Below are 18485 nucleotides of genomic sequence, written 5' to 3' on the forward strand. Positions count from 1 at the left end.
ATGTGACTGTAAAGTTTGGCAAGAAGAGCGCTCAGGTTAGGTTAAAATCTACCTGCAATGACTTGGGGTGAACACTCAAATGATTAGAGGAGAAGAGACCTGAGTTGAGAGAGAGAGAGAGAGAGATGGAGCCATGGAAGAAGGAAAAAAGAGAGTGTTTCCTGCTATTTTCAAGTGGGTTAAAGGTGGAGCCACTCAGACAAGGCTCTGAATAGGTATTAATTACAGGTGGACTGGGCAATTTAAAACTCCAAATCAAAAATGAAAGCACTTTGGTTCCAGGATGCATCATTTTATTACAACAGAATAACAAATAAAATCATGAATTTAGTTAAATGTCCTTAGTCCACACTACCAACTGTGGGGCATCAAAGATTTAGCAAATATCTTAAACAGTCTATATAAATCTATGTTCTTTGTATCTGTTCAGGGTTCAGCACAGTACATCTGGAGGCACCATGATCATGTTGCAAAGTCAATGTCTGATGTGGAAAGATTCTATCTTGGGATTCCTGGGATCTCATCCCTCCTTTTATCCAGCCTTTGATTCATTTATTGGGATGTGATGTCAGTAGCTGGTCAAATCTCAATAGCTGGAGTGTTAAAATGTATAATTTTTTGACTATCCCAGGTGGCTTTGGCATATGTGGACTTTTGGTCTTCCCTTGAGGAAAGCATAGCAAGCTCTGAGGCATCCGATGTCTCTCTCATGTTTCCCTACATTTCCAGTTTTGAGACTTGTAAGCAGACAGAGAAAATTTTGACAACAAGAAGAACCAGCAGAGAAGCAGGCTTGCTTTTTCTTGTCAGCTAATTTTGTAACAAAACAACATAAGGAGAACCAAAACTGCAAATTGTATTTACTTTTTCTATATCCTTGAAGTTACTTTGAATGTGGAGCATCAACATGAAAGTAAACTCATTGTGTTCTTTCCTCTGAACTGAATCAAAAAAACCTGGCATTTTTATACAGGCTAAGCAAACATGGCAAGAATGTCTTTTCTTTGGTTGTAATTTCATTTATTATTTTATATATTTATTATTATATATTTTATGTTTTCCTATTTTTTGCAATATTCTCTTCAAATAATAATCAGTGTGAAAAACATTTTCAGTAGAAAAAATTGATAGTTTTGGAACTGTACAAACACTGAAATGATCATAAAAAAGATGCTCAATTTATGCTTGAAATTATTTAATATTTGCATTTCATAGGCTTTATCTTACTGACTACATATGCAGAAAAGAATGAAATATTGCAAAGGCCTTTTGTAAAGAGAATACCCATGTGTGAGATGGAGTGTTTGTGCCTGTGTACTGCATGAAGGAACTAGAGGGTTGGCCTTGTCAATCATATAACATCACAAAAGACAGTATTTTCAGGAGAATTTTCACATGTGGCCCTTGTTGAGGAGTGCTTTTCTTCTATGGAAATGACATGGTTCACACTAGTAATACTAATTAAAAATGAAATGCTCCATTATTTATAAGGAATATATGTTCCTATAAAATATCATATATAAATAATTAATTCTGTTTATAAATTTAAAAAAAAAAAACCTTTAGTAAGAATAAAATAGGAATAGGAACTAGAATGTATTACACATTCTATAATGGTGAAAAACAGACAGATATTGTGAATGAACACTTTACTATATACACGCTTTAATATGAGCCGTATCAGCCGGCTAGTGTTGATAAAACCATTCCCGCTTGACGTTTATATTCAGATTCAAAGCTTTGCGATCAGCCAGATAATAGGTTAAATTAAAATGTCATCAGAACTTTAGGTTCATAGTCTACACGTTTGGAAATGTGTATGGCATACAGCATTAATTATGTCCATAGCGCCTGGAACAGCTCTTGCTCTGGTCCCTTAATATTTTTTCAATGAGTTTAGACAATTTCTTTTTTCTATTTAATTCTCACTGCATTGTTTTGCCTCTTAAAACATTCAAGCATGTTTCACCCAAAGAGCCTATTACTTTAAGTTGAAGATCGGAGCTTTCCTTGGTGCTGAATCTGACCACGCATGTTCAACTCCAATCCGTCCTCTTAATGCAATGCCCGTTATTAATTGCAGAAGACGACCAAAATGTACTACTTGAGAGGTGATAGATATTTTTAGTTGAATGACTCATTAAAAAAATGTTCCTTATTATACTGTAGCAATCACACATCCTAAGAATATACAGTCTTTGCCCACATACGCACAAAAACACCATTCAGAGTGAAGTATTGCCTGAAGTGTTATTTACTTAATAAGTAACAAGTCCTTTGTCATTTTTCATGGATGCCTAGGGTCTGTTTTTTTTTTTTCTATTCACTTTATCTCTGGGTCTGATAACGACATAATAAACCTTCTGACAGAAGATGATACAGACATACAAGCCAGAAAAAAAATGTTGAGTGCAAAACAGCACACGCCAGTACGTTCTTATAAAACACTGAGTGTTTTCCCTAAGGGTCAAAGTCGTAGACTTTCGATTAATAGCTTTCTTTTTCCTTGAATTCCCACCTTCTATCTTAATGGCATCTTCAAAATGTACCATATATGATGCAACCAGTGCTTATATTTACCAGTAATATGATGTGGAAACATCTATTCAGTAATATTTGGGTTAAAGAAGGTTATTTTTTAAATTATTAATTTACGAAGTTGCACTGTACATTTTTGGATTCACCACAGTTGCTTTTATTATGTCATTATTTTGTAGAATGCAGAAGAACAAAAGGAACATAATTGTCAGGTTCATAACAATACAGTATATACATATTCTGTCATCCACGTTAACTGGCAAATGTCTTAAAGGCTGGAAATAAATAACATCTTATTTCAATAAAGATAACCACCAGAATAAATTAAAAAGAAGAAAAGTTTGGTAATCAATCTTTACTTTATATAGAGCCATTCACAATTTGAATTGAAATCAGGAATTCATTTCAAAATAAGTAAAAGTCCAAATTAGCAACTATTTAAAACACGAAAAATGTTGTTTGCTTGTAACTTTTGCTGTGGATTCAAAATTTCTAAGTAAAACATTTTAGTAATAAGACGTGTTTCCGAAGAAAATCAGGAAAATATATGTTCATTTAATTCCTTTATAAAATGTCGATAAGCTTAAAAAATCTTACATTTCGTGAAGCCGATTGATGTATTAATGATTGATACATTATTCATGAACGAACTTTGTCGCGTTTTGAAAATAAATAAACAAACAAATAAATAAATAAATAAATAAATAAATAAATAAATAAATAAATAAATAAAGCCTTGGGGAGTATAGTCCTGCAGGTCTGTCTTAAAAAAGCAATCCACGGAGAATGACGCAAGTACAGAATCCAGCCCTGGAACACATGCCATATATCAATTACAAAGAAGTCAGTCTCGGTTTAGACTTTTCACTTTACGAAAGTATTAGCTTTTCCTTCTGCTACCTGAATGAAAAAACTTTTACATTTCGTCTATTATTCTATTTAATTTCATTATAACTTTGCTTTATGTCCGTTTACAGAAAACGCTTGATAGATATACTGTGGTAGACATGCTGCAAGTGTCCTTTCTCACTCGTGGATGTAGCAGAATTCTGTTCTCTGCACTGCCTGATACAGCTGGGCTAGCGGGTTGACAGCGAAGCAGGTATTACAGTGGGTTTTGGTACTTAATATTATAATGTAAAGGTTTTTAGAAAGAAAGAAAGAAAGAAAGAAAGAAAGAAAGAAAGATCGCCCGCTGCTCGCAGCAATGAGTTGTGCTCCTATTTTCTAAAGCCTATGGGATCTCTGGAGAAATATCCCTCTGCTTTGAGCAGAGCAGTCCAGGAATGTCGGCTTCAGCGGGCGACACAATCTGAAACATGACGGCTACAGAATCGACCAGAGACGGCAGGAAGGATTTGCTGTCGCGAATGCTCACCGCTGGTGTGCTTGCCTTGCTCATTCTTTGGACTCTGTTCGGGAATGTCCTAGTGTGCACTGCAGTGATCAGGTTCAGGCATCTACGAACTAAGGTGACAAACATTTTCATTGTGTCTTTGGCCGTCTCGGATTTACTTGTGGCTGTTTTGGTGATGCCCTGGAAAGCTGTGGCAGAGGTCGTGGGATACTGGCCATTTGGCACCTTCTGCGATGTCTGGGTAGCTTTCGACATAATGTGCTCTACTGCTTCTATTCTGAATCTCTGTGTTATTAGCGTGGACAGGTACTGGGCTATTTCCAGCCCATTCAGATACGAAAGGAAAATGACCCAGAGGGTCGCTTTTATAATGATCAGTGCAACGTGGTCATTATCTGTGCTTATTTCATTCTTACCCGTACAGCTCAACTGGCATAAGGCGATCCTCGAAGCAGGTGGAGCGAACAATACAGATGTAAACAAGGCGGAAAACTGTGACTCTAGCCTGAACAGAACATATGCAATATCTTCGTCTTTGATTAGCTTTTATATCCCCGTGGCTATCATGATCGTAACTTACACTCGAATTTACAGGATCGCTCAGTTACAGATAAGGAGGATCTCCACACTTGAAAGAGCAGCTGAACACGCTCAGAGTTGCCGTAGCAACAGATTAGAATACCAGCACCACAGCACGCTGAAAACTTCTATTAAAAAGGAGACCAAAGTTTTCAAAACTCTCTCCGTGATCATGGGGGTATTCGTCTGCTGTTGGTTACCTTTCTTCATTTTAAACTGCATTGTTCCTTTCTGTGACCGGACGGCTAGTCACAACGCCACTAGTCTCCCGTGTGTCAGTGAAACCACATTTGATGTGTTTGTGTGGTTTGGCTGGACCAACTCTTCTCTGAACCCCATCATTTACGCATTTAACGCCGACTTTAGAAAAGCTTTCTCCAGCCTCCTGGGCTGTCGCGATTTTTGCTCAACCGCAGTGGAAACCGTGAACATAAGCAACGAGCTGGTTTCTTACAACCAGGACACGGTTTTCCACAAAGAGATTGTGACAGCTTATGTCAACATGATCCCTAATGTGGTGGACTACATCGACGACAATGAAGACAATTTCGATAGAATATCTCAGCTTTCTCAAAATCAGGAAATGGCATCCGATTCCGTTTGCGATCTGGAGGACTGCGAAGCGGACATCTGCCTGGAGAGAATATCCACTTTCACTCCTAATGGTTTGCATTAACCGTTAATTAATGCTAAAAGATATCGAATGTAATTTATGACACGAGCACACACACACCCATATACCGCCCAGAAGGGGTTTGCCAGCTTTAAGACGAGACCGCGCCCATTTAAAGGGCACTGTGAGACAGAGGGGCGAACGAGGTATGGCGCCATCTCTTTTCACACTTTCAGAGGTAGGGAAGCTGTAATCCGGTTTTAACAGTGAAACGACATAGACTAGGAAGGATATTTGCAATAATACAACATTTCCAAATACAAGTTTTATTCATTTTACACTCTGACAGAAGAATAATAGAAACCAGTTTGTTTCATTCATTTCATAAATGTGACTCAAACTGGTGTGTGCAAACATACAATTTGGGTTATTTTTTTTACAGTCGTATTTCCTCTAACTTAATCAACGGGTCAATCTTTTATATATTTTTTCAAGTCTTTTGTGATTCATTTTGAAAGACGCATAAAAACAGATCCGCTGAGCAACTCCGCAGCGTGTATTTCGAAACAAACAAGAATTGCAGAAATAAGCTTTAATCAATGTAGTAGTTTGACTTACCATTAACATTTTTTAAATTGCAGGAAAAAGAACCGAACGATTTCACATCGCTAAAGTATTCTGTGTCTTTGCTCCTGATGATGCCACCTCCGTCTAAACGGGTTCGAAAACTGATGGACTACTTTGCTAAAGTTGAAAATCATTCACTTACTGGAAGACTACAGTAGTAATATAAAGGAATGCTGTTTTAGTAATGGCTTTCATTATAATTGCGCGTTTTGCTGACTACATGCATCGATCATTTACATCCAGTTCTTAAATTCGAAAGCATGACGTTGGTGTGCACAGGAACGGTGATTGTCTCTAGTAGCTGCATTGAAGGCATGTATCACTTCTTAGATTACAGGTACAGTAGCGAACACAAGGAGGACAATCTCATTCATTCCAAAGATCACAAAACACGAACCACGGAGGACACTTCCATCGGTCTGGCACTCTCTGTGTACACAAAGGGTGATTTTCAGTTTTCTTCTGCGGTTTCCAACACAACATTGTGTTTCAGAATAACATCTGCCTTAAAATGATCGTTTTCTTAATTTTCAGTGTTTTGTAAGATCAAAAGTTTTAAAATTTTGGCTTTTATTATTTTAAAATATATATGATGCACAAGTGGTATTCTTTTAAATTATCTTTTGCAGAAAACAATATAAGGTGACTGAATATTTATGTCTTTAGTGTAATATTTATTGTATAATGCATTTAGAAGTGCCTATCACCTTACACTGTTGCTAGTGTGCCTCATAGTGCTGCATGGATTCCAGGTTCATCTCTTCCTTGTTAGGAATTTTCTTGTTATTCCATTGACTGAATGAATCTTCTATGGGTGGTGCAATGGTGAAATTAGTAGCATTCCTGCCTCAGAATTCTTGACTTTAATCCTGGCCTGGTCAACCTGTTTTTGTCATGTTTAGTTGATCACACCCCATTCTGCTACAGTTATCTTAAGATCCAAACCATCTGTACATTACACTCTTAAAAATAAAGGTTCTTCAGTGGCAGTCTATTGGGCCGTACAGTTCCTCGCAGACCCATTACCTGGCAAAGAACCATTTCATCCTATGAAGAGGTCTTTGCATATGAAATTAGTTCTTAATACAGTGACAAAACAGAACTATTTCATATATAGTAGGCGACCTAACAAAATAATAAGAAATCAAGAAAACATGAGCTGAGCCTTGTGATTGCATGCAGCAAGAGTCCTTTTAAAGGTCATGAATGCACTGGTATTCTCCATATCTGTTATCATCAGATATTGTGATTTATGGACCTTGTTACAGATCTAAATAAAATGTTCTTTACGAACCTTCTTATGGATGGTTTCCTATGGACTTTCTCTGCAGAACTTTGCTATGGCACCTTTATTTTTAAGAGTGTAGGTGTGCAAGATTACTTGAGGACTTTAATTCGGTGTGTGTTGCAATGGGCCTGCCGTGGTTTCCACCTCCCTACCAATTCTCCCTATAAGGGTGCAAAATCCTAACCACTCATGATGACTGGATGAATCAACAAGGTTGCTTTTGTTATTCCCTGGTTGAATCTCTATGAATGTAAACAGTAACTGAGTGTGTACTAATGCTGGTCTAACATCCTTTCTAAACACAAATAGTATTTTGTGACTTACATATGTCCAGGTGTTTAAAATGCTAAAATGGTATATTCATTTGAAATAAATTAACTGCTTTGTGATTAAAGAAGCATGAGGGAACAATATTTAACACAATTGTTCTTTTTGTTACATGGAGTTTAAGAGATTGAAGAAATTTTGGGTTAACCCTTCATTGTCACTGACTATATGTTATTATTTACATAAAATCAAAGTAAGTGTAATATATTGCAAATGTAGGAAAATGCACAATAAATTATATTGACATTAAAAAGCTTTATGTGTGCTGATCCTATTTTAAAAAGTCACTTTGCTATATTAACTAATGGGAAATATTTGTTTATGCTGTTTACAATAATAAAAAGAAAAAACATATCTTTGGATTTAATTAATTTTATGATGTCTATTTTATCACGCGCTGTAATCAATGCATGCTCCCAACCTCCTCCACAGTTTTATCCAACAATTAAGTACATCCCACTCAAAAATAGTATGTTTATTAGATGTAATTATTTTATATTAACAAGTAATTAATTAATTAATGACATTAGTAATTCCAAAAAGAAAAATAAGAGTCTTCTCTAATGCAGCTCCCTTATTATTTTTTAAAGTGATTGAGGTATGTTGGGAATGATTAATATTCAAATAGTTTTTAGTCAAACCTTCCATTTATACTATTTCAACATTATTAATAAGGAACATGTAACACTTTTTAAAATTTAAATCATCATAATGGTTTATGCATTACATTAAAATAAACAAGTTTTGTTTATATTGAGTGCATTCTAGAAGCAATGGCTGTGTTGTCATGGAAAAAAAAAGATGTTTTTGTGATATGGGGTTGGTGAGAAGAGTATCTGCAAAAATGATTATAAATCAGCATTCATAATCATAACCTGAAAAAAATATATATTGAAAGTGTGCAGATTCACACACGATACAACACAAGGGTCAGTTCCCTATGCAACCTGTCATATTTAATGCAAATACAAGATAGTCATGTAGATTTAAACTTATTTATCTTAAATTAAATCAATCATGTAACTGTGTATTATGAAAAATGGCATATTGGTTTTTGAGGACAAAAAGGTGTTAATTTTGAGTAAGACTGACATAAAATCGGTGAATAATGGCAAGAGTCCCAGAGACAGATTATGACTCTGTTTAAAAGAAAATAATCTTATCGGTTTATTTCAATTTCAATGAATGGCATTAATGTGATATTTATGTCAATATAACTAGAACAAGGTACCAGCAACCATAAGATAAATTAACTTAAATTGAATGTATAAAATAAAGGAAATCATGGGTCTGTGTCCCAGGTCCTATGTGTGGAAGTGCTTTGAGTAGTTAGAAAAGCGCTGCTTTATTATTATTATTATTATTATTATTATAGTTTCATTTTTTTTGATCATATCCATCAACATATTTAATACATGTACATGCTCAGCGCTATAGGAAATGTAAAAGGGAATCTTATTCAAACAAAAAAAAATCTAAGCTTTAAAACACAATTCTCATGTTATCTCAAGTGTTAACTTAGAGCAGTCTGAAGAGTGGTGGCACGGTGGTGCAGTGGTAGTGCTGCTGCCTCGCAGTTAGGAGACCCAGGTTCGCTTCCCGGGTCATCCCTGCGTGGAGTTTGCATGTTCTCCCCGTGTCTGTGTGGGTTTCCTCCCACAGTCCAAAGACATGCTGGTTAGGTGGATTGGCGATTCTAAATTGGCCCTAGTGTGTGCTTGGTGTGTTTGTGTGTGTCCTGCGGTGGGTTGGCACCCTTCCCAGGATTGGTTCCTGCCCTGTGTTGGCTGGGATTGGCTCCAGTAGACCCCCTGTGTTCGGATTCAGTGGGTTGGAAAATGGATGGATGGAGTCTGAAGAGTAATTATGTTCTTTAAGATGTTCGTGTAGAAATGTCAGATAAATGAAATTCAACACTTAATATTCTTTCTTGGTGCAATGCTTTGAAAATGTTGCATCAGAAGCACATTCTTCTTGATTGCCCCTCTATTCACTTAATTAAAAATTTGTCAATCTCAGCATACTGTTTGAACTAGATGCTTAAATAAATATTACAATTGTTCAAAGCACATTATTCTGCAATATTGTATTCATGCTATACTTTAGCTAAAGCCACAAAACCAGTAAACTGAACTTATTTATTTATCAGGTTTTGACTTCACAGTGGTGACTGTTAGTAAAGATAAAGTGTGTTTTATTGTGACCTTCTTTTAAGGGCATTGCTCATCACTGATAATATTTTAAAACAGTGACTGTGAACTTGTCAGAATATAAAAAGAAGAGAAAACTACAATCACAGTGTTGGAGCACCCCTGGAGCCAATATATTGTTATATTACTACAGGTATAAAATTATGGTGACATTAGAAATGAAGTCTTAATTATAAAGGCAGGCAGAGTCCCCTTCATTCATACAGAGCAGTTAATTTTTGATTTAAGCATAGTAGTTAACTTGTGTTGCAAAGTGCTTAACACTGCAGGGTCACAGACCTGGCTTAGAATCCAAATCTAAGCACTGCCTAGTTGAGTTTTCTCATTCTCTTCTTGACTGCTGCAATTATTCTTCCACAACACTAAGCCTAATTTGCAGCTTTTGTTTCACATAGTGAGCATAGGTGGATGTGCACATACTGTATGCCCTGAGATAATAACAAAAACCTGTACATAAAACCAATCTATGTGGCAACCAGGGGAGCAATGGTCAAAGTCTCCACAAGACGCTGAACTGGATAAGCAGGTGAGGAAAGGGATGTACAAATGAAATTGTTATTAAAAGGTCTGTGTTTTTATACCCTAAATAATAATAATAATAATAATAATAATAATAATACATTTTATTTATATAGAGCATCAAGGTGCTATACAGAGTCTCAGAAACAAACAGCAGGTATATATAAAATTGGATATAAGATTAGAAGTGGCACTTACCAGTAGGGAGTTACAGTAATGGATGTGGGATGTGATGAAAGCATGGACAAGTTTCTCAGCATTAGAAAAGGAGAGGAATGAGCGAACATGGGATATGTTACCAAGGTGAAAGTAGGAAAGTTACTTAACGTGGTTTTTGTGGGCGGAACAAGAAAGGGAGGAATCAAAGATGACACCAAGATTCCTTGCATCAGAAGAAGGTCTGATAAGATCACTGTCAAGAGTGAGGTAGAAGAAGCTCATTTTCTTAAGCTGTGATTTAGTATCAATTTGCAGGAGTTCTGCTCCATCCAGGTTTTAATTTCATTAAGGCAAGTTGTGAGCTGAGAAAATCTGTTGAAGTTTCGCTTTTAACATTGAAATACAGTTGAGTATCATCTGCATAAAAGTGATAACCCAGTCCATAGCTACAAATGATATGGCCAAGGGGAAGCATACCTGTATAGACACAGAAGAGCAGAGGGCCGACTGACAGAGCCCTGAGGAACTCCTTGTGTGATTAGCGCTAAGCTGGTCCTGCTGTTTCCAAGACTAACAAACTCTTTCCTGTAAGTCAGACAGGACTTGAACCACTGGAGGGCAGTGTCAGAGATACCCAGCATGTTCTCCATTCTGGACAGTAGAATGTCATGTCTCACAGTGTCGAATGCTGCACTGAGATCTAACAAAATTAATATGCTGGTTTGTCCAAAGCCTGCTGCCATAAGCAAATCATTGGTTACCTGAAGCAGAGCAGTTTCACAGCTGTGCTGCGTCCTGAAACCAGACTGAAAGGGTTCTATCAAATTATTAGAATTTAAGCAATTGATGAGTTGGGAAGCTACAACGCACTCTAGAACTTTTGACAGAAAAGGTGAGAGATGGGCTGAAAATTTTTAAGATCGTCAGCATCAAGGCTTTTTTTAACATTGGGGTTACAGAAGCGATTTTAAAAGAGGCTGGCACAACACCAGTGTCAAGGGATGTATTTATAATTGTCATAACAGTCAGGATTATGGCATGAAGGCCGGATTTAAAAAGTGTCGTGGGGATGGGGTCCATTACACAAGTAGTCAGCCTCATCTTACAAAGCAGAATGTTAACAAATGCAGATGTGACTGATGTACATTTAGAAAAAAATCTGGATGTAGTGGGAAAACAGGGAGAGATGTAAATGGATGATGGATTTATGTTAGTTGAAATATTTAGATCTTTAATTTCATGGCATGAAAAATTGGAGGAATTTTTCACAGACTTTGGTAGATGATGTAATTGGGTCAGATTCAGTTTGAAATACTTTATTAGCTACAAAGAACAAAACTCTTTGGTTATCATAGCCACTTTCTGTTATTCTGCCATAATTTGTGTTCTTGGCTGCAGTTGGTGCATCCCTGTAAGCATTTTGATGGTCAGAGGAAGCCTGGATATGCACAATAATGCCAGCTGCTTTCATAGACCGCAACTCTGAATTGTACTTTGGAGCTGAGCGTTTAAAGGAAACCCCCTTATGCTTTAAAAGAGCTGTATTATCTACTGCTGAGAAAGAGGGGCTGAGTTTCAGTAAACAACAAGACTATCTAGTTTTGATGAAATAGGTGAAGACATAAAAAGATCAGAAATGGAATTTGCAAGGATAGAAGGACAGATATTTTTAACGTTTCTGAAAGAAATTTGACGTTAGAGGTAAGGGGAAGGAGAGGTAATGAGACAGTGAAAAGTACTGCTTTATGATCAGAGAGTTATGATCAGAGTGTTGCTGACAGAAAAGTCAGATGTACAGATCAAGTCCAATGTATGACCTCCAGAGTGAGCAGGAAAATCAACATCCAAGTCAAAACAGTCCAATAAAGATAGGAATTAATTTCTCAGCTTACATGTACAGGGTGGTCCAGATCTAATTATGTAATTTTCATTACACTATAACTTATTAAGTTTATTATATAGAGAATTCACAATTGAATGGAGGACAAGTGGGGCATTACATGGAAAATCAGTGAATTAATTTAATGTAAGTCCATTTTAGTTTATTATTAGATATTTCAAACAATTCTTTTTTCTTGCATTGTTTTCTTGCATTGCATTGCAACCCTATATTAATGTCAATATGGATGTTGAATCGGCAAAGAAGAGTGACTCTCTGAGAAATCAAAATTAAGGGGGTTAATAATTTATTCAAATCAGATAAAAAAGAGGCATTGTACTTTAGGGTATGACAGAGATCAATTTATAAGACTGGACATAATTTAATTATTAGCTTAAGAGCCATGTACTCGAAAGAAAATGGGCAGTCAATTGGGATTCTTTTGCTGTTTAGCTCCGCTCTAACAATTACTGCTACTCCTCCGCCTTGTCTTGAGTTGTGATGTGCTGCGAAGTAAATGTATCTGTAAAATTGTTTGGTTTTTGCCAGGATTCTATTAGGTATGGCACAAGAATAGCATGTCAAGGTTGGAATCTGTAATAAATTCTGATAACACCAGCGCTTTGCCATTAAGAGATTTTGAGTTGAACAAAGCAATGTTAGCATGGGTTTATTGTGGACAGTTCCATGATAATAGTTTATTTTAGCAAATTTCAGATTTGGCACACTGACACTCCTGTTTCCAAAGCCATGAATTGACAGGGTATTCCTGAATATATGCTGCTGTTGGACTTTTCATTTGCAGCCTGACTTACAATGTAAATTTTTCGGGAACCACACATTGCCAGTGTGTTTTAAGAGATTCCAGTGTGACCATTTGATATGGACAAATTGTTTACTATGAAGGAGTTTGTCACAAGAGTATTTTAACATAGTACAGAGCAACACCTTTTTGATAATAGCACAGAAGCAGCACAGCATAGCAAAGAAGGTGAGGCAGGCGGTGTGGGGTGGTGCAAATGAATGGCGATAGCAAGTAGCAGAAGAAGCACAGTAGGAGATATTACAAGATGCGCATGAAGATACCAGAGTTCGGAAGATCCAATGTATAAACAAATACATATAATTCTGGGTATTACAGACATGATTATCACTGAGCCACAAGCCAGGCAGATGTAAAATCACATAGTTTTTCAGTCATTAAGCACATATAGAAGGAATCAAGAGCAATCCAGTATATCCATTATAATCAAGAACACAGACCATCCCCAACTCCTAGATCCCCATGGTTCAAAGAAAATGTTCATAAGACTCGTCCTGTGAACCATAAAAAGATTTAGTTATCCCCAAGGCTGCATAAAGTCTATAAAAATAAATCCAAATCAGTGCAGTTCAAGTCAGATGCTTCCATGAACTATACATACATACAATAAAAAAAGTGAAAGAAATGAAAAGTGACAGTTTAGCGCAAATTTTAATAAAGAGTGTGTTAACAGGTAGGAGCAGCAGCAACATGCAAGCACCAGTGTCCCTCACCCTGACACTGTAATTCTAACTAAATTTGAGAAAATATTTTAGCTACTTACTGGTACACATTGCAAACTTTAAAAAACTGCTTTCCATTTTGTGAAAAAATTGTAATGCATTAAGGAAAGGAGGAGACATCAGAAAAATAGTGCTAGTGGTATAAAATGGAAAAGCCTAGAAGAATTTTGGACCCAGATCCACTCATAAAAAGATAATGTATGTCAATTCATGCCACAAAAGTAAGTGGAAAACTGCTTAAATTTACTGTAGCTAAAATATGAAACTATTGGACCCTTGAGCAAAGGCAGTGCAGAGGACATTGGGCCCTTTGTTTAGGTGTAAAGGGACTTTGGCTGTCTGAATTGATGGATTGATTATGTTACATTAATAGGAGAATATGGCAGGAAATTATTATTGAAAATGACATGAATTTAACTTATTGTTAAAACACAAGAAAAATATGAAAATAAGAACACTGCCTAACATTCTTTTTTTACTAATAAAATGTTTTGTGAGATTCAAAAGTAATTTATTTGAATTTAATTTGTATCCTTTAAGAAAGTGCTGGTTTTACAGGGCAATTCTGGGTAATTTGCTTAACACAAAAAATGTACACAAATATAAAAGTAGAAAGGTAAAGAAGAGCAGACTTAGATAGATAGATAGATAGATAGATAGATAGATAGATAGATAGATAGATAGATAGATAGATAGATAGATAAGCACTAGCCTACAAACAGGAACACAATTCAGATATAGGTAATATGCATAATACCCTTAAGTATAAAATATAGAATAAATACATGAATAAATTAAGCAATTCTGTATGCAGTTTAATGTCAAAATAGAAGAAAATTTCTAACTAGACAAGAAGCAGTAATTTCTAATTTCACATGGAAAAATTACCTCCCATATAACTCCGTGGGTTCTGTTATATATGCAGCCATTTGCTGTAAATGCTCTGCGGATAAACCAGGGAGTGATGCAGAATGTGTAACAGAGTGTTCATTTTAGCTAGCCACTTAGTCAACTTCATTTTGTCTACTATAACTCCGCAGAGTCCAGGCTACTGTCCAGTACAGTTACAGCCTGACTGATTAACTTATAAAGTCTGTTAACATCTCCTGCTCTCATGCTACTGTCCACCTCAAACTTATCAGAGTCACCATTCAGCTTTGCAAGGTAATGAAAACTCTCAAACACTACTAACTCTGGGGTTGCAGCCCCTGGGCACTTTGCATTTCGTACCTTATGCTTACACTTGTGATCAAGTTGTCTCTATATCTGTGTACTCAAATTTCCTCCTGCTTTCAATCTTATGAAATTCTCTATTACAAGTTCAACAACCCTGTATTCAAGGGGGTGGATTAGCTTACATATTTCTTAGATGTTGGCCTCCAAGAAATAAGAAGAAAGTTTAACATCATGTCTGGCATTGTATTGACTTCTTTTTAAAATTTATTTGGATAAAACTAATTATTTTTTAATGACTAATCTAAATATAAATTTAAAGCAACTACAGTAGCTGTTTTACACCTGTTGCACTTCCTTATATGCTTTTGTCAACTATTAATAATTAATTTAATAATACACTATCCAACTAAAAGTTTGTGGACTTTTGACCATCATGTCTATACAGGCTTATTGCACATCCCATTCCAAAACCCTGGGAATTAATATGGAGTCAGTGGCCATTTTGGAGCTAAAACAGCCCCCACTCTTCTGGAGAGGCTTACCATAGGATTTTAGAGTCTGTCTTTGAGAATGTGTGCCCATTCCGGCCAAAATCCACTACTGAGGTCAGGTACTGATGTTGGATGAGAAGAACTGGAATGCAATCAGCATTCCAATTCATCACAAAGAAGTGAAGTGGGGTTGAGGTGAAGGCTCTGTGCAGGCCATTAAAGTCCCTCCATATTTTTAATGGACCTGGCCACCAAACCTTACAGTAGGCACAAATGGAATCCAGAAGGCAGTATTCTCCTGCCAAGCTGAGATTTGTCCTTCATACTGCCATATAGTGAAGCATGATTCATTAATCTAGAGGAAATGTTTCCACAGGCTGGGCATTGTGCACAGTGATCATAGACTTGTGTGTAGCTGATCAGTCATGGAAATCAATTTTATTAAGCTTCCAATACACAGTTCTTGTGCTGATGTTTTTCCAGAAGCAGTTTTGAATTCTGTTGAGAGTTATGGAACAGAGGATAAGTAAATTTAGTACTTAGAGGCCCTGTTCTGCGAGTTTGTGTGGTCTTCCACTTCATGACTGAGTTGTTGTTGTTCCTAGACACTTCAGCTTCATAATAATTGACAGTAGAAGATCTAGCAGAACAGAAATTTCATAGATGGCATCCTATGACAGTGCCACGTTTCAAGTCATTGAGCTCTTCAGTCTGGTCCATTCTATTCCCAGTGTTTGTCAAAGTAGATTACATGGCTTATGTGGTTGATTTTATGCACCTGTTAGCAATAAGTGCAGTTGAAACACCACAACCAATTTGGAGGGGTGTCCACATAGTTTTGGCCTTATACTATACTATTACATACCTTGCCCGTTATCCCATTTCTATTTGATCCTTTGTTCAGCCTGTCATGTGACTCTACCTGCAGGAAGTATCGTTCATTTGCTTCAAGGCCTTTTTCGGGTTACCTGTGTTTTAATTATTTTCTCCTCTCCTCATCATTTGCCATTCTGAGTGTATTTCCTAAAATGTAGATCTTCTCTCTATCACTTCACTCATTCACTCTTTTTATCTATCTGTCTCTGTCACTTTGAAATACATATGTCAGTACAGTATATTTAAGTAAATGTTCTTTCCCTGTTAGAATGTATGCTTTACCTCATTAACTTTCTAGCACACATGCTCACTGGCTTGACTGTGATGTCATTGATTTATCTAGGATTCTTTAACTATTATCTTTTCTTCTTGATATTCTCCCTTACTTTTTTTAAAGTAAGCAATGAAAATGCATGATAAACTGCTTAAATGAATGCCCTTCTGGGTAGTCCTGCCTCTGCACCTCATTATATCACCATCTTCTGCATTGCACTGCATACTAAATACAGCTGCTCCAAATCACACTCTCAATGTTGCTCCTGAGCAGCTGAAAAAACACATCTTTAAAAGCTGTTAAAAAGTACAACACAATTCTTAAGTGGTAACATAAAAGAATCTTTTAGGAACATCTCCAAAAATGTTAACACCTGAAGCTTCATCTTTCCATTTTAAATTGTTCATGGCAGTTTCAAGTCATATGTTTTGGTTAAAAAACAAAACCACAGTTTACTTTGCTACATGGTCAGGGAAAAAAATAAAGCTTTAATTCTTTTCATGAAAAATCAAAAAGAAAGCTAAACACAAACCTAGCTGACCTAGTGATAAGTTGAAGGTCAAAGTTACACCACAGTTTGACTAATCTGGATAAGGTTGAAGGTTATTCATGTGAAATTTCCTATTGGGAAACTTACATTTTCTGTTTGTTCCAAAGCATGTGGTGTAAACACAACAACAGTTAAGTCTACCGAAGGATGAAAAAAAGACAAAAATTTCTTATTTGCCAAAAAGATGGTGCCAGTATGCAACAGACACTCTGTTTTACCACAAAAACTTAAGTGTACCAGTGCGTGGGACTATTAAGGTGCATTGACAGAATCACTCCACAGATGACTGCTACAACAACTACCTCAGCTACAAAAGTAAGCTTTAACTCTGCCAGTTATATTACTTATTTGTTTAGTGTAGTACAAGGCTCCGTTCCCAGGTTTGGATACAAGTTATGATTGGTGTCAAGTGAACCTGATTTTGCATAAATGTAGAAAATATTTAGCATTTTATAAACAAATGTTTCCTTATGGTCACAAATGGTAAAAGTGAAGCAATTTAGACATACTACAATAAAGTCCTGCTTAAATAAAGAAATGTGTATTATATTCTTTCTGATCAATAATTATTTTAGAATATAAGCTGAATGTGCACATTTTCCTTCTATCTATTCTACTGTCACCTTACCCAACAAAACTGCAAATAGATTTGAAGCCGGTAGTTCATGAACACAACCTTTTTCCATCAGAAAACCACTGCTCAGAAGCACTGCATACAGTATAGTTTGTTTTTCAAACATTTCAGCACTGTACATGTGAAAAAATGTAAAAGAAATATGATGATATAAACTGTTTGTTCTTTAAAAATATCCATCCATCCATTTACCAACCCGCTGAATCCAAACACAAGGTCACGGGGGTCTGCTGGAGCCAATCCCAGCCAACACAGGGCACAAGGCAGGAACCAATCCTGGGCAGGGTGCCAACCCACCGCAGTCTTTAAAAATACTTTTTTTATTTTACTTGTAAAGTATTCAGCTTTCCGAGAGGTCATCTGCAAAGTAAGAAAAGTGCATGTTCATCAAAAATAGATTTGTTTGCAGTAAGACAATATGTGGCATTTATCTGTTTATATACAGCTACATTATGATATTTTTTGTATATTCTCGATTTTTACTTAATTTTAGGCTAATTATATATAAACCAATATGAAAGTAAACTTATATTATTGTGTATATCATTTAGGTAAAGATTGCATCTGTAATTCTACAGCACCATTTTCCTGCTAAAATGGTGCACAACAGGGGTTCCCAACTTCGGTCCTGCAGGACCACAGTGGCTGAAGGTTTTCATTCTAACCCTTTTCTTAATTAGTGGCCTGTTTTTGCTGCTAATTAACTTTTTCTCAATTAATTTTAATTTACTTTTTTTTAAAGATTTCTACATTGTTCCTCTGCATTGCTTCATTTCTTTCCTTAAATGGGACCCAAAAAGAAATTAAATGTGAAGTGTGGGAGCCAACAGAAGACCAACTAAG

The 18485-nt window shown here is 36.2% G+C and overlaps 1 protein-coding gene across 1 annotated transcript; it reads left to right on the forward strand.

Annotated features, from left to right (window-relative positions):
- Positions 1-3715: 3715 nt before the first annotated feature.
- Positions 3716-6182, forward strand: drd5a (dopamine receptor D5a). Its single transcript, XM_039752795.1, has one exon. It carries the CDS (start codon positions 3858-3860, stop codon positions 5148-5150), a length of 1293 nt encoding a protein of 430 aa, XP_039608729.1. The 5' UTR covers positions 3716-3857; the 3' UTR covers positions 5151-6182.
- The last annotated feature ends 12303 nt before the right edge of the window (positions 6183-18485 follow it).

This window comes from Polypterus senegalus, chromosome 4 (assembly GCF_016835505.1).
Source record: "Polypterus senegalus isolate Bchr_013 chromosome 4, ASM1683550v1, whole genome shotgun sequence".
Classification (NCBI taxonomy): domain Eukaryota; kingdom Metazoa; phylum Chordata; class Cladistia; order Polypteriformes; family Polypteridae; genus Polypterus; species Polypterus senegalus.

Coding starts and splice junctions, on each gene's coding strand:
- drd5a (XM_039752795.1), top strand. CDS start 3,858: ATGACGGCTACAGAATCGACCAGAGACGGCAGGAAGGATTTGCTGTCG.